We start from the raw sequence: 16,113 nt of genomic DNA, 5'->3' as shown, positions 1-16,113 counted from the left end.
CTCACCACGCACTGCCGACGCGAAGGTAGTGCGAGCGCTGTGGTCACCTACAGCGCCCGAGGTCCCACGATCGTCGCGTTCCTCGCGTGCCAAGAACTTGGCACGAAGATCCTTGGGACTCTCAGGTACACGAATCGTCGTGAACCCGTTTAGGTCGCGGTCGCTCAAGCGCGCCGCACCCGGAAGCCACAACGTGCACTGTTGGCCTTCGGGCGCAGCGCATGGAATACCAGCGTCCACAGAGGATCTGTGGAGCTGCTCCAGCCTCCCGCGCGTCGAGAATGTCTCGAAGCGTTCACGGGCACGCTTAACCCGCTCGTGGTAAGCAGCCGGTTTCTGGTTGAAGTTCTCAACAAAAGCATTCCAACTTTGACAAAGTGCCTGCCACTCAGGTACTTTGCTGCGAGAAGAGGTCTTCTTGCTGGAGAAGTACCGGAGCTCGTGGAAGAGCCCGATGTAGTAGTCGCGCCTTTGATTCGTTAACGGATCAAAGTGCTGCTCCTCCGCAACAGCATCGTCGTGGATACCGCTGCATACGTACAGCGGGATTTCGTTTGGAGGCACAGTGTTGCCCACACGGTCTGCGATCTCTGACGCAGACGGCATCCACGGATCACGCGCTGCCTGAGCAGCGCGCGGAGAGCTTGAAGGCGCTACCTCACGCGGGGAGCTTAAAGCCCCAGCAGCAGAGAGCGGAGTGTCGCTCTCGCCGCGCGAACGCTTCGAGCTCGAAGCGTCCGAGTCGTCTCCTTCACGAGGGCGTCTCGACCCGGCATGCGGGTCGAGACTATCGCTGTCGATAGACTCCTTGCGCTTGCTAGAAGAGGCCTCGCCCTCTTCCATCTCCACGTCGTCGTCTTCGTAGTCAACGGCGTTGTTGACTACAGAAGAACCTTCGAGGACAATCTCTGGTTGAGTTGTCCCCGCCGCAGCCTTGGAAGCAAGAGCGTCACGCTTTGCTTTGAGACGCTCGCGGTACTCGGAGATAGAGAGAGTCTCTATCCCGGCGGAGGACTTCCCCTCTGCTGTAGCGTCGGTCTTCTTCTGAGGCGAGCTCATTGCGGAATGAGCTCGAGTTTCTTTCTCCCAACGTGAAGAATTGACGAATGGTCAATTTCCTGATTGACGTGCGGTGACTCGGCGCGTCTAACCTTGAGGGGGGATGGTGTAACAGGGTTACACGCACAAGTGGCTACAGTCACTTGTTACTCTAACATATGCGATGTCTGTTAGAGGTTTAAACACTTCCTCGACCTTGGTGTAAGGTACACCAATGGCTACATACATTTTCGACCACCACGACGGGTGGTCCATACACATTTAGGATTCCTATTGGCTGAAAGCAGCATCTTTTAGCCAATGAGTGAATTGCATGTTAGCAGAATCCTGCCATCCAGCCGTTGGCAGATTCCTAGCTTAGAATATTACATTTAGAGGAAGTCAGAAACATAAAACAAAATAGGAGTTCTCATCTTTTACCAAAACCCGCTACTTGGAGTCTTTATCTTGTTTAAAGTATACTCGTGGATCTCGAGTATACTTAACTCAAGTAAAAGAAACCTACGCTTCCTCATACACGTGCGCATACGTGTAAGCCGTAGCAGTGAACCAAGGTAGGCCCACTACACCCATGGAGAACGAGAAGGCGAAACCACCATAAAGCCGACCCTAACTACACTCATACTCATACTTTCACCACTACTTTCATTCCTCGCTGACAACGTGGTATTTCAGAGTCCGTCGACGTGAACTATTAGGTACTCGGCCTCTCAATATCCTCCTCATTCGTGCATCAAGCTCGGAATGCGCTTTGCATAGGCAACTACATCAATAAGAACCAAAACAGGAAGGACTACCAAGAATGCAGTAGCAAAGCTCAGTCAAGAAATAAATCTAGGTTATATTGTTTTAAACCAAGGTAAAACCAAAAACCTAATTAATTTTGAAAAAATCGGCAGGTTTTACCAGCCCTGCACTCAAGACATCAAGCATTGTACCGAGTGGCTCCAAGACTTACGTTGCCGGGCTACGATCTAGTGCGGCGGGGAACATCTTCTGCAGCGCTGCCCTTATCACCCTGACCCACCTACTGGCCGGCACGTACTGCTACTCGGGCAACCTTCGCTGGGCCTCGATTGGTTCCCATTACGTGAACGGGACCCAAGATGGAGAGCAGATTAAGGTTGTGTCGGTTCTGCAGCATCCAACAAGTTCGAGCGATAACTTTTCAAACGATTTTGCCATTCTCAAGCTGGAGAGACCGAGCAAGTTCAAACCCGTGGCGCTTGCGGCAGCGGATGATTCCGATGCTAAGGACGGCGAGTGGGCCGCGACAATGGGGTGGGATGACACTGCGGGCGAAAGCACAATGGCCGATGAGCTGACGCGCGCAAATGTTCAATTGATGAGCAACGCGGAGTGCGCCAAGGAAACGGCCATTGACGACACGATGCTGTGCTCGCGAGGTGTTGCCAATGTGACGTCCTGCACGGGTGACTACGGAGGCCCTGTGGTTGTTGAGCGCTCTAGCGGTGACGTTGTATTGGGCATTGTGAGCTGGGGCAACGACTGTGGTCAACCGGGGTATCCCAGTATCGTGTGTCAAGTGCTCGGGCGTGGATCGAATCTGTCGTCACAGGTGTATGCTTCCACTAAAACAACGCAATCGAGCAAATCCGCCGACTTACCACAGCAGTATAAGTGTCCGTGCTCGATTTGCAAGCGAAAAAATTGGAAAACTCGAAACATGTCAGAGGGGGGGGAACTTTGTAACGGATTTTTACGAATATAGTGGCCAGTCTTGTATTTATTAGTAGCCTCCTAATTTTGACCGGGAGCGATTTCCGCAGCAGTCTGTGCCGGAACAGATCCCAGACAACATGCAGAAAAAAGGTCTGTAACCGTCTCCCCAGCCAATCATAGATCTGGGCGGCCTAGACTTGTCCTAAATACTGCGGGAATCGCTCAATTATTCTTGTTAGCAATATCCACGCCACCTGCGCTTCATGCAGTTTGCCAGGGTTCTTGTAATCGTAAAAATCCGTGTAGTAGCGGCTTCAGGGACTATTATCCGAGAATATGAAAGGAAAGGAATCTGCGGCATTTTCTACCGCTAGTTTTTGAAGAACTTTAGACGTACCGAGATATCTCGATACTGAAGACTGGGTTTTTCACTTTTTGATATGTATCTCGAAGCTTGGCGTGGCCCAGTTCGCCTTAGAGATTGTAACTCGACCAGGGGCTCTAACAAAAGTACTTCCCTTTTGGGAGATGAATTACAAAAAAAAGAATTGTACACCACAGCACCCAATCTGTGTTATCAAACCAAAATCTGAGAAACGATTGAGCTTCGACTGAACACCTTACCACATCAGCTTCCTGGGAAAGTTTTTGTGCGAGCCAAGTGCTGTAATATAAAATCGGAATGACTCGTTACTTAAGTATGTTAAATCGATCACAGATCTCTAAGGGGTGTTTCTTCTTCTTCTTCTTCTTTTCTTGTTGGTACTACAATAAACCAATCGTGTAGCACGCGGTCACAAATAAGGCGAAATGCCAGCGCTCTATCAACACGCGTCGTGGTACACTTACTGAGTCTTCGTGACGGAGCTAATCCACTCAATAGCGGCCGACACGCGGGAGTACACCGCAGGGTAGCCCTTGTCGCCACAGCCAGCACCCCAGCTCACCAAACCGATCAAAATGTCGTCACCATCGCCGCGGCCCTTTTCCTTGACCAGCGGGCCGCCAGTGTCCCCAATGCACGAGTCCCTACCGGCAGCGCCGCCAGCGCACACGGCCGAGTCGTCCACAGTAAAGATGCGCTGGCAGTCTTCGTTGTCCCAGACCTCCAGACCGACACTTTGCAGCACCTCGGAGCGCGTGCCGTTGGGGAAGCTGGTATCGCCCCAGCCCATGACCTTCGTCCACATACCCGGAACGATATCCGAGTTGTCCGACTTCGGGAGCTTGATGGGGGAGAACTTGCTGGGCTTCTCGAGGGTCAGCACGGCGAAATCGTAGGACAGGCTGGTCGCGTTAAGCAGCGTGTGGTTCTGAGCCGACACCACCTTGATCTGCTCGCCGTCCTTGGTACCGTTGATGTAGTGCGTTCCCACTGCCACGAAGTTCGGCGCCTCGAAACCCGAGCACGTCGCAGTAGTGAGCACGTGCTTCGGGGTGATAAGAGCTCCACCGCAGTACGTGTCTCCGTCGGCGGTAGAGCGGATGCCAGTCGAGTACGCCTTCGTGCCGATGGGGACCTCTCCGCCGCCAAGGACGAGAGCGCGCTCGACGTGGTCAGTCTCGGCGGTGACAGCGCCCAGAGCAACGGATGCAGCAGCGAGAGAGGAGATAAGCTTCATTCTGTCGATAATGTAGAAAGCTCTGTGCAGTCCGTGGTAAATCCTAAAGTGGTTTGAACGCAGGGTCACTTGCCAAAAAGGTACATGCGTACATGTAACACGCTCTGCGACAGCAGGATGTTTTTAGTGAATTGAACCATTGCAGCGACATACGTGAGTTATATGTAATAGTACAGATGTAGAATACTACCCAGGATAACCCGATTTGAAAACGTGTGGGTGGAAACATACCCTATTAACGACGGGAAACACGACTGTGTGCAATTGCACAACAAACCCGTTCCAAAGATTACGAGTGAAGGCAGCGGATTCACGGGTTCATTTAACACGGAATAGGTTGGGACAATGCTCCTTCTGGCAAAATGGTTAGGTAGAAATTCTTGTTCCACGGGAGAATAGGTACCTACTGTACATGTGGACAGTAGGTATTTACAAGCACAGTGTGGTGTATGTTCGCGATGCGATACCATCAGCATGGGTGGAAGCCTGCCCAAGTCGCTGATTCGCAGACGATGACGACCATTTTGTCTGTCCCGCTGGGGAATCGTGGGCTTTGAACGTCGAAGTTGCATCTTCCCCCGGGCCACGAATCTGTGGGTGGAAGTTGCCTCGTGGGTACGCACTTTCGGTGGCGAGTCGCGAAAGTCGGTTCCATCGACTTTCGCTGCTCAAAGCACGACAACGCGATCATAACCAGACAGATGGGATTAATTCGAGCTGGTGCTGGTTAGGGGAGGAAATATGAAAAATCCACAGCTTTTTGAGGGATAATCCACAGCTTTGCGTCTCCAGTCCACAGGGATTGACGACGGAGCTGGCCGATGGGTACAATAACAGGCTGCCAAGGACAAAGTCCATCAATCTGCGGCGACGGCTGTACCATTCTTGAGGTACATGTATAGCGAGCTACCTTCAGGTACCCAGGTCGGAAGCACATGCAGCAGGTGCTGAGTGTGCAGGTTCGGGCGTCAAGCGCGGGGAGCAGGTGGGTACAGGCAACATCTATGGGTACGATACTTAGCTGGCTGTTAGGGCAACAAAATGCAGTGTCGGCGTCGAGCTAACTCGCAATACTGACGTTACTGTGGATGAAAATGCAGACTCCAAGATCCTGCTTGCCGGGCACGGGTGGCTCTGGGGCCGTAGAGGATGGCGCGTGGCCATTTTCCGCAGGTGCGCGTGCAGCGGCATACTTGTGTGGTTATAATGATGCTATGCTTGTAGGCTAACGTGCTATATTGGTGGTGCTGTGAACGAATAGGAGGTGAAGTGTGGATTGGCGCTCGAGGGGCCAATACGCGCATGCCATGGACCCCATGGTACGTGTTGGGCGTGCTGGTGCATCCGGTGTTTTTGACAGCAGCACCTGGGCGCGCTATACGTGGACGACCGTGAGCAGCAGCGCAAGAACTGCTGCATCGCGTGCAAGATCGGCGACTTCAGGCTCAGCGCGGACGAGGTGCTGCGCGGCCGCCTACGACGCGATGCCCAAGGTGGCGAAGGTGGCGCGCCAGGAGGCGTACGACACGATCGCAGCCGGCAAGTAGTCGCGCGTCATCATGCTCGTGCGCTTGCCGCTCATATCCGACGCGTCGTGCGCGTTCGACACGTTCTGCGAGATGTTCGTGGCCAAGGACATCAACGCGTACCCCTACGGGTCGCAGCGGTTTGCTCCGTTCGCCTGCTTGTTGCAGGACAGGCTGCTCAGCGTGGCGGCGTGCGGACGGATGAACTGGTAGAGCTACAGCTAGATGCACAGTTAGGGTCGTTCATGTACAATAATTCCTTTAATGCTATTAGAATATTTGCTAGCCATGGTCATGTTATGCGCGTGGACGAATAATGCAACCATATCTAGATTGACAAGTTGTTGCGTGTCATGGCAATACGTACTACTGCTAGTAGATACTACGTAGTATGTGCGTAGGATAAGTTTAATGCGTAAGAGAAAGCTTACATGTTCAACTTGTACTGTATTGTTTGTTATTCTAGTCCTAATATGCGTGGAGTGAAACAACATGTGCACCTAGTATCACTACCAACCATGCGTGCAGATGCCCTGAAGGGAGCTGCTCACGCGGAACAACATCAACCTATCGTAGCTTGCTGTTGTTCCGCGTTGAGCACTACGTAGTGGGCGGCGTCACTTGCTGTCCGCAAGTTTAATCCTCTCGCTGGCGGTGGCGTTGTCCTTGCGCTTGAACTTGTCCCGCGACGACAGCGAGTGGCGGCGAAACTCCGAGTGGACCAACGGCGACGCCTCGCTGTCGCTGAGCGCCCCCATGACGCTCCGCGTCGATGCTCTTGTGCTCGGCGAGCACCCCTGTGTGCTGCTTCCAGCTTCATAACCTCTATACAGCAGCGTAGACACGTCAGCATTTAGAGTTAGTACGTCAACTATGCCACAAAAGATGGACCATAACACAGGTGCTCAGACGCACCTGCAGCCCACGCCAAGAGCGCGCTCCATCGAGAGGGACAGCCCGGAAACAGCCCGAACTGCAGCATCGAGTTTCATTTTAGCTCTAAAATCTGCGTAGAGACGCCAATTTAGAGAGTTAGTAGATCAAACAAGGTGTAAATGCTGCTGCTCACTACACCACAGTCACGTGCGGTGTCGAACGAAGCTCGAGTCTACTGCCAACAAGGCGAATCACTGTTTGTTCAACGTCTTCTCATTGTACTATTGCGGGTTTCGAGCTTCAGCTCCACCAATATAGCGAATTAGGTAGTAAATTAGAGTTCATTAGATGTGTGATGTCATGGCCTAATAGTTCTGCCTGAGGAACTTGGCTTTCGCTCAATAACACCAACAGCATCATCGACTTCACATTGCACTTCAATCGCATTTAGTGGTCACGCAGATAGAGAGAGATTCTGATTGGATCAAATATCAAGATAGAGAATGATGATGATTGGCTTAAATAGCTGTGGACTAGACATCCTGCATCTTGTGGATTGACTCTGGGAGCTGTGGATTTGCTCATTGAGCTGTGGATTATCCCCAGGTTCTGTGGATTGTCACCACCTGTTGTGGACTGACCTCGCAAATCTGTGGATTAAGACGATCGCTGTGGATTATCTTGAATTTCTGTGGATATTTTAGCCGTCCTCCTGGTTAGGGCATCCATCAAATCGGCCGTGACCGAGTTTTAGAAAAGTTTCGATGGCAAGATCCGAGTGCATGTAGGGCCCACGTCTTCTGTAGATGCAGCGTGATAGAGTACTATAGGGTAAGCTTCTAGGGAAAATATCACACCAGATGAATAACGCGTCGATGGACGAGTGGACGTAGTGGGCTTGTTTTAAAGCGTACGACTTCGGGTGAATATGGGTGGTTAAGGCGCATGCCATGTTGCTTCTCTAAGGGGTATCAATATAATCGAACATCGATGTGACACCTTGCTATTCGGTGGCCTAGGTCTACGGGGCACCAGGACTGAGGCAGGAAAGCTGCTGAAGCAGGGCTGGAAGCCGCGCCGTTCCATTGTGCTGGGCTCTTGGGACGGCGAGAAGTTCGGTCTGCTTCGCAGCACTGAGTTTGCTGACGAGCGCGCTGAAGAGCTGCGGTCGTGTGCATCAACATCGATAACGTCGTGGGCCCGCTGGCTCTGAACACGGGCACCCCGTCGATTGCCAAGTTCATCGAGAGCACAGCTAACGCCGTTCCTCCTACTAAGTAATGAGTTCATACGCTAGGGTGACATTCGCAACGAGCCTGGCCACAGCGTGTACGCACGAGGGCGCACCTCTTGCAGATCTACGGCGTGTACGACGGCACCTTGGCACTTGATCCAGTTCGTGGGCTCTGGTTTGGACTTCACGCCGTTTTACCAGCACCTTGGCGTGATCTCGGCTAACCTGGGCTTCACGCTCAACGACACCTACATGTACAACAACAACATGGACAGCTTCATGTACATGGAGACGGTGGGCGACCCGCACTACGCGACCCAGCTCAGTGGTGGAGACTCGTGACCATGCGTCTGGCCACCGATGCTGTCCTGCTTCGACTTCACTTCGTACGGCCTCGTGATGAGGCCTTGCCGGCTTCGAGGAGAAGATCGCGGCCATGAACGCAGTGTGTTCACGGAGCTTAGCTTGCGTGGGAAGCTGGAAGATGGTGTTCTGTTGCTGCTGTATTGGCAGTATTCCCATTCCCTTGGGGCCTTCCCATGCGATAATGCGGACAATTACGGTTTGCGAGAGAAGTGCACAGTAATAGTTTGTTAGAGTGGTTTGCAATGTAGACGATAGATATGTCCTCTTGAACTTGGCAAAACTATTTTTCCGGGTTATTCTCGTTAGTGAAAACATGCGCACATTTTCGCTAAGACAGAGTTCCGGGTAAAAGTTCCGGTCAGGGTGAAATAAGGGTAGTAACCTTACTGAGTAAGCCCCCCCCCGTCTTAAATTGTTACAACAGTTCAAATTGACCCAGTGAGCAAACTCAAATGAAATTTATTTGCTCCAAAGTAATATGGAGGGTTCGCGCAGCCCACGTGACTTGCCCAATACAAATCACAAGTGAAAACGTGACATTATGCAGCCAGCGCTCTAAAAAAGCGGGTGCGGTGCTCCATAGTTAAAGGATCGTACTTAGTCGCTAAGGGCGCCAGAAATGTATATATGACAAGCCAAGCGGAGCCCCGCAAGCGGGAATCTATGAACAGGGTTAAGCCGAGCGCGTGAGACCACCCGCCTCGCTTCGCTCAGCGGGGAAAAAATCAATCAGGAATTATTATCGTACTGATTTTAAAATTTGTATAGAAATGTTACAGATATTTTTTTCATGCCAAATGCTACTTCAGAGGCACAACTTGAGGGGCATCGGTCGCCAATGAGTAGCCTGTTCTGCTGCAGTCATGACGGCACAAATATAAACATCAAAACGGAACTAACTTGAACTTACTCGAAAGCTCAGACACGAATCAATTCTGACATGTTCTACATGGCGCTCAACGCGGCTACCTAAGCAAGCAAATTTACTCAGTACGCACAGATATTAATGCACTTGAATGCTTATACGAAGTCTGAATGCGCACGAAAACTACAGAGTACAGCGTTTGAGTATTCGAATCGTGAAAGCAAAAATGGGAGCAGCGTCGCCCACCACGATACAGCCCCAAACATATTGTTGCTACACCTAACAAAATAAAAAATAACCCCAAATATCGGTCGCGTGTGTCGTCTGAAGGGGGCAATTAACTCCTTCGCTGATGTCGCCTATCTGCGTCCTATGCCACAGGCTCGCCAAAGACTACTGAGGCTTGCTCGAAGGAACCATGTTTTAGTGGCATGGCCAGGGGTTCATACCAGCTCGAGTTTAGCTGGTATCCGGTATCTCGGCCTTCTGACGAAGCTGATATCAGCGATACTGATACTAATATCAACATCAATATCATATCAATATAATGATAAATATATTGATAAAATTGTACCTGCAGTAATTTGGCTAATGTCGCCGTCTCCTATTCTTTTGCAGCACTTCCTTGTATTCGGACCAATTAGCCTTCATCAAGCCCATCGTCTCCGCCCGGTCGTTATCAAGCTGGGTTCGCAACTCGTTCTCCACATAACCACTAAGACTGAAACATCGCTGTTGGTACACGGTAGATAGTGGTTTGGCGAGACAGATTCTCAAGCTTATTTTCAACCGAAAAGTGATGATCCTTGTGAGCTCTGAGCATGTGCTTCCTGGGGTTAGCAGTCGTCTGCTGCCGCATTAAGCATGATCTCCGTCCAGAAGAGGTCGGGTCCGTGCTTTTTTGTGTGCTGCGCACACGAGACAGATGTGGGTGAACGAGCTGCTTTTCTTCTTTGTGTCAGGAATCGGAGTAGCAAGTATATCCTAGACAAGAACAAACATGTTCTGGTTTGAGTGACGCACAGATAGTGGAATACCAACTCGACTCCAACCTCGCCTTCTTTATCTCTACGGCCACGATCACTGGGCGACGTATCCTCGTCGGCCATTCTCTAGAGAGCGCGCACGCAACCGAACCGAGATAGTAGTAGTAGACTTGTACTTGCCGTGGGCTTGTTGGGAGAAGTGGCTATATCTATGTGCGGTAGCGCACATGGAAATGACCTGGTTGGTGAAATCTACACTAGGTCGCAGGATATCGATATTTATATGCCGAAGTATCATAGGATCTCGATACAGCACCACCACCAATATCAAGTGATACTGATGCAAGTATCCGGCCATGCAGTATCGATATTTATTAGAGGTATCAGCCTTGACATGAACCCCTGGGCATGGCAGGTTCTAACTAAAATAAAGTGTATAAGCTGGCTAGTGGCTATCGATGTCTCCCAGCAACTTTTACTGGATCTAATACTGGATCTAATGAGACTCGACGACGATGGCAAGATGTTTTCTATTGATGAAGCAGCACACATGAACCTCACCACTATCATAACGGCTAGGTAGCCTACAATCTCCAATATTTGGTGTGCTAGTTACACTATAGTAGGACCTCATATGTATGTAATGTGAGGGTTCATTATGGTGTCTTGCTATTTACCGTTGCGAAGCTCAAAGATCTAATGGAGAAGGGTGACGAAGCCGGGAATGGCGACGCGGTGTATTGCGTTACTTGCCTAAACTAAACGCTAGTCACCATTCTACTCGGGCTATATAGCTACGTAGTCTACTGGGGAGCCGGCGATGCACTTAGCATTGCATATGCTACAATATGACAACAGTCACCCTATTATTGACGTCCTGTGTAGTTCCAAGTACGAGCGATTGCTAACGCGTGGAAACAGCAACCGGCAAAGCGAATTCAAGGTTTCTGTCTTGAAATTTGCAACAGCATCATGATGGCGCTGAACGAAGATGAAGACGCTCCAAACCTAGATGTCTGGAACATCCACTTCAGCACGCACACCACTAAGGACAAATTGACCACGAGAGGGTGAGTCCTCTACCACCAGACGGCCTCTCAACAGTGGATTCCCAGAAAAGCAGGAAGTCTCTACTTGGGGCTAACAAACACACCGACGGACGCCGCAGCACGAACGCTGAACCAAGGGTTGACAGAGCTCAATGTGATGACTACCCCGGGCTCGACGTATCTCCGCATTGATAGTGTTGACAAGAAACTACAAGTGCAGCTCCAACAACTCAAGGCTGACATTCAAGCAACGGGCCCAGTAGCCGCGCTCGCCAAGGACTTGAACGCGATTTTCTCAGTGCAGTGGGGTTCACCTGCTGGAACTAGGCTGGAAGTGGTGTTCTTGGCGATGAGCTTGGCGGAGACTGTGGTTACTGAGCTGGCATTGCCACATGACACCCAAGTTGATAAAGGTAACGCATCCCGCTGTTCGTTCCTGGAGAACGATATTGGCATCACGTATTTGCGATATTTGCATTCCTTCTACACCATTGCCGGTTCAAAACGGCGCTAGTCCACTTCAATTTGGTATCGACAAATTTGTAAGAAAAATCCAACCCAAAATTTATATTTAAATTTTACAACAGGATTTTCTTACGATGCAAAGTGGTTTAGTAGCAGAGCAAAACGGCGCAACCACGCTGCGAAAGAAGCTCAAGTACCGTACTGCATGCCCTCCATGCGCTCAGCAGCGGCAACAGCGTGCTGGCAGTGAATGGTCATCTTGTTCACCAGACGCAGGTCCATGCAGTTTATCGCGCGTCTGGCAGCTTGTAACGGGGTACAATCAAGTGTATCCATTACATGAAGAGTGACGGGTGTCACTCTCCCGAGTACATGGTACATGGTACCAGTAGCTCCGCAAGCCAACCATTTGAGTTTGTGTGGGCTTTTGTATGGTTAACTTGTAGTTTGTATTCCGACCAAGTTAACCTCTACCAAAATACAGTCAGTCTTATAACCTACTCCTTTGTAGCAAACCGTGCCGGGAACTGGTGAACTGCTGTTCACCTGGATAGTAATATCCACACGCACTTCCTCTGTGCATTGTGCTGTGTGACCCCGTCACACTTGGTAGCACTCGTAGTCAATCCTACGCCTACGCGGGTAGATTGGTCTACCTGAATCCTCGGTGGCTCAGGTCTGTGAGTCACGATGGACTGAAGTGAGTTTCCTCACTTGACTGACTCGCAGTTCGAGTCGGTGCGGAAGATGGCGGGCATCTTCGGAAGAGATGCCCTCCGGAGCTTGGCGGCGGCGAGCCGAGCAGGTCGAGCGGGTGAGCGCGTTTGACGAGTACGAACGCGGGCTCATCGCTCATGTGCAGGGAAACCTGCTGGCTCAGATGCGTGAGCCCAAAACGGGTGCAGCCTAAGCCTCTGCGGCTAGCTGTGCTTCCGTTCGAAGGGAAGGAAGGTGAGAACCTTCACTTCTGGATCCGGGAGACCGAGATCGCAAGGAGCGCAGGTCTCATCTCAGCCGAGAACCTTCGAGTCGCCTTTGCGCTCTCCAATCTTGGCGGACGTGCCAAGACTTGGGCGTATACGCGCGAAGCGATGTCGCCTGGATGTTTCACATCCTGGGCTTAACTGTGTGGGCAGCTTCGAGCCGCATTTCTCCCTGCGAACAACGAGTTCCGCCAGCGCTCGCGCTTCCTTGCCTGCAATCAAGGGGAGCGCGAGCTGTACGTGTACGTACAGGAGATGGGCACGTTGGCAGCCTCGCTGGTGGGGAACCCACTGTCGGAAGACGTCAAGATGACAGTCTTCGTGGACGACTTGAAGGTCGGTCCTGCGCGCACGCAGTTGTTCCGCGTGCGCACCGCCACTATGGAGGAGGCGATCCAAGTCGCCCTCCAGGAGGAGTACAGCCACAAGCAGGCTGGTGCTCTGGCTGTTGTACAGCCTGTGGTCGCTGACAGCGAACCAGAACCCATGGATCTGAGTTCGGCTCAGCAGTACTCAGCCCGCTGCTACGATTGCGGCGGACTAGGACACTACCAACGTGTCTGTCCATCGCCTGGGTCTGGGAAGAAGACCTACCCGAAGACCAGAGGGTCAAGGGGGCGCCGACGCCATGCACCGTCAGGTGCTCAAGGGGGACACAACCACCAGTAAGGACGAGGGCCTTGCTGAGGGTTGGCCCGAGTCTTTGTGATGGGTGTACGGAAGGCGTACACCACAGAGACCCGGGGTCCCTTGCGAGCACTGACGCTCGCATTGGTGAAGGACAACGGTGGGTTGTCGATAGTACACGTGAGTGTACGGGGGTAATGGTATCCCTAGACATGATTGAGTCTGGGACGTCGCGCGTATGTTCGCACGTCGCCAGATGTGTCGGTTGGAATAACGACACAAGTGCCAAGACACTGCGAGAGTCGAAGCACAAGGGCAGGTCTCATTGACTGAGGCTGGGCCGAAGAAGAACCTTGGGGTCCGCTGTGACCCTGGCTGCCGCGCTCGAGGGCGCTGACAGCAATGAAACCGCACATGGTCCCGGACATGGAACCGTACATGGTCCCGGACATCGTGCCGAAGTCGGCCCTGGGCATGGAACCGTATATTCCCTCGGCTTGAGCAAGTATGACTTGGCCCTGGTGCGCCGTGCAAGCTGCACTGGCTCTCGGTCGAGTAGCGCGACAACACCTTGAGGCTAAGTCGACCCTCTGTGTCTGACAGAGCATTGGTGAGTCATGTTCCCACCTCTGGACAGACACAAGGGCGTCCGATGGGACCGCCAGGGCGCTGGATGCGTCCGACAAGATGAAGAAGAAGAAGGGAGGCATCACTGACATGACGATCTCCATGAAGAAGGTGCAGTGTATCTGCAACCGAGGGCTGTTATGCCTGGCATGTGGAGCTGCCTCAACAAGCAACTCCATTGCTGAGAGTCATTGCTCGGCATGAGCATTGACAAGGGTGGTGTTCGATGACACAACCAGGTGGGTAACCAAGGACCACTGACTAGCGGGTAACTTAGTTCCGCACAGAGCATGTAATGCTGAGGAGGCCACTCAAGGCATCTTCGGCGTGGGTAACCAAGTACCACGGACGGTCGCCCAGACCTTAACTGAAGAGGAACGCGCTGCACGCGCTTCCTGTGTGGGTAACCTAGTACCACACACGGTCGCCCAGACCATAACTGAATAGGAAGGCGCTGCAGGCACTTCCTGTGTGGGTAACATAGTTCCACACGCGTCACTCAGACGGTAAATGATTGTGAAGCCGCATGATGCGCTTCCTGTGTGGGTAACGTAGTTCCACATGATGCCGTAAGGCTCCGCATGAGCCGGAAGGAGTCGCTCGAAGCGACTTCAGCGTGGGTAACATAGTTCCACGCACGGTCAGTATGACCAAGACTAGTGATCCGGTCACTTGGGTCTCCTCGCGTGTGGTGGATGACCACACGGAGTTTAAGAGGCTTGTGACACCGTCACGATGTCATAGCCGCGCGGTCCTCTTGAAGGCGCCGTGCGGCTCTGATTTTAAGCGGGGAAGGAGTGCGCGGAAGCACTTCCTTCCTCCAAGCGCTTGGCACCCTGTCATCGTGGATGACGTTTTACTGGGTGTCGACCAGCACAGCTGTGGCCATACGCACAGAAGACGTGGCTTGGGTACACGACGTACCTGCGGCGATGCATGTTGCGTCGCCGCCGACTCGGCGAGCATGGTCGATCACGACTGGAATGTATCTGCCGGAGGGCGACACCTCAATGACCACATGCAGGAGCATGTTCGGTCTGAAGGCAAAGACCGCTGCGCGGCAGGGATCGTTGGTACGGTCTATCGCGCCTAGCACTGTGCGGCGTTGGGACAACAAGTGTCCATGACTCGGTGCCGAGATGGCTGAGTCTGAGTATGCGTGCATGCCATGCAGCTACTCTGAATGCAGGACAAGCCGTACGCTGTCATGGGTGCCATAGCCCGAACACGTGGGTAACAGAGTAACACGTCAAGTCACGCAGACTCAAACTGCATCCAGGCTGGTAGATGCCAAGCCTTGGTCGACGATGTTGACCCGGAGCCCACGCAGGGTAGCCGCCCACGCCACCGGAGTCTGCTGGTATAGCGACTCGGCTCTGCATGGCGGCGCGAGGTTAGGCGGCCGGCTGCCGCCTGGCCCGCCGGGGCTCAAATCGTAAGTGGGGGAGGGGATAGGAAGTGCCCTTCCTCCCGAGGCCTCTGGCATGAGACTTGCTTCGTCGTAGAAGCCAGTGTAGTGGCTGCATGGTGCATCCACCCACGAAGTATTGCACGAAGGTGCTGGACCTGATGCATCGCTGCTCAGGTCCCATGGTCATGGTGACCGATGGCCAGCAACCTTGGCAGTGGCTACTGTCGCTGCTGGGCCGAAGCTGGCGCGCGCATTCGCTGCTGGAAGACTGCCTCTGTCAGGCAAGGACATGGCAGCCAGTCTGCGGCTTGGTCCGCGGACGAATGCATATGTACATACGCAACACCATGCCGCAGCGTGATGCTGTTGCTACACTGGACGCGGTACGTCTACCGGCCAGGTAGCCATCAGCACCACGCCAAAGCTCCAGGCTGTTGCTACGCTGGGCGCGGCACGTCTGCCGGCCAGGTAGCCATCAGTCCCGAGCATGGGTGTTGCCCACGAGGGGAGAACCCGAACGTGTTGCCTTTGCAGGCATTCACAGTTGGCGCGGCACATGCCGCACCTGTTAGGCGTGATGCCATATGCGTGCACGCGGCACATACTACCTGTGAGATAGTCGCGGTGCGTGACGCTCACTGTGCGCGTGGCACTTGGTGTACGCGAGGTACCCGCAGTGCACGCGACACTTCTTGTGCACGTGGCACTTGAGGTGCACGAGGCACTTATGGCAG

The 16,113-nt window shown here is 52.7% G+C and overlaps 3 protein-coding genes across 3 annotated transcripts; 2 read left to right on the top strand and 1 right to left on the bottom strand.

Moving 5' to 3' along the window:
* Window positions 1–1,861: 1,861 nt before the first annotated feature.
* PHYSODRAFT_341711 (hypothetical protein) lies at window positions 1,862–2,900 on the top strand (the record flags this gene model as incomplete). Its single annotated transcript, XM_009540048.1, has 3 exons — window positions 1,862–1,866; window positions 1,969–2,638; window positions 2,838–2,900. 3 exons carry the CDS (start codon window positions 1,862–1,864, stop codon window positions 2,898–2,900), a joined length of 738 nt encoding a protein of 245 aa, XP_009538343.1.
* Window positions 2,901–3,587: 687 nt separating this feature from the next.
* PHYSODRAFT_531672 (serine protease trypsin-like protein) lies at window positions 3,588–4,364 on the bottom strand (the record flags this gene model as incomplete). Its single annotated transcript, XM_009540047.1, has 1 exon — window positions 3,588–4,364. The coding sequence occupies one exon, from the start codon at window positions 4,362–4,364 to the stop codon at window positions 3,588–3,590; it is 777 nt and encodes a 258-aa protein (XP_009538342.1).
* A 935-nt stretch (window positions 4,365–5,299) lies between these two features.
* On the top strand, window positions 5,300–8,342 carry PHYSODRAFT_341709 (hypothetical protein; the record flags this gene model as incomplete). The annotated part of the gene is made up of 9 exons (XM_009540046.1): window positions 5,300–5,372; window positions 5,465–5,537; window positions 5,635–5,683; window positions 5,725–5,883; window positions 5,912–6,099; window positions 6,526–6,689; window positions 7,786–7,879; window positions 7,927–8,043; window positions 8,123–8,342. 9 exons carry the CDS (start codon window positions 5,300–5,302, stop codon window positions 8,340–8,342), a joined length of 1,137 nt encoding a protein of 378 aa, XP_009538341.1.
* Window positions 8,343–16,113: the final 7,771 nt, after the last annotated feature.

Source organism: Phytophthora sojae (assembly GCF_000149755.1).
Source record: "Phytophthora sojae unplaced genomic scaffold PHYSOscaffold_14, whole genome shotgun sequence".
NCBI lineage: Eukaryota > Oomycota > Peronosporomycetes > Peronosporales > Peronosporaceae > Phytophthora > Phytophthora sojae.
This window is presented reverse-complemented; position numbering and strand designations above follow the sequence as displayed.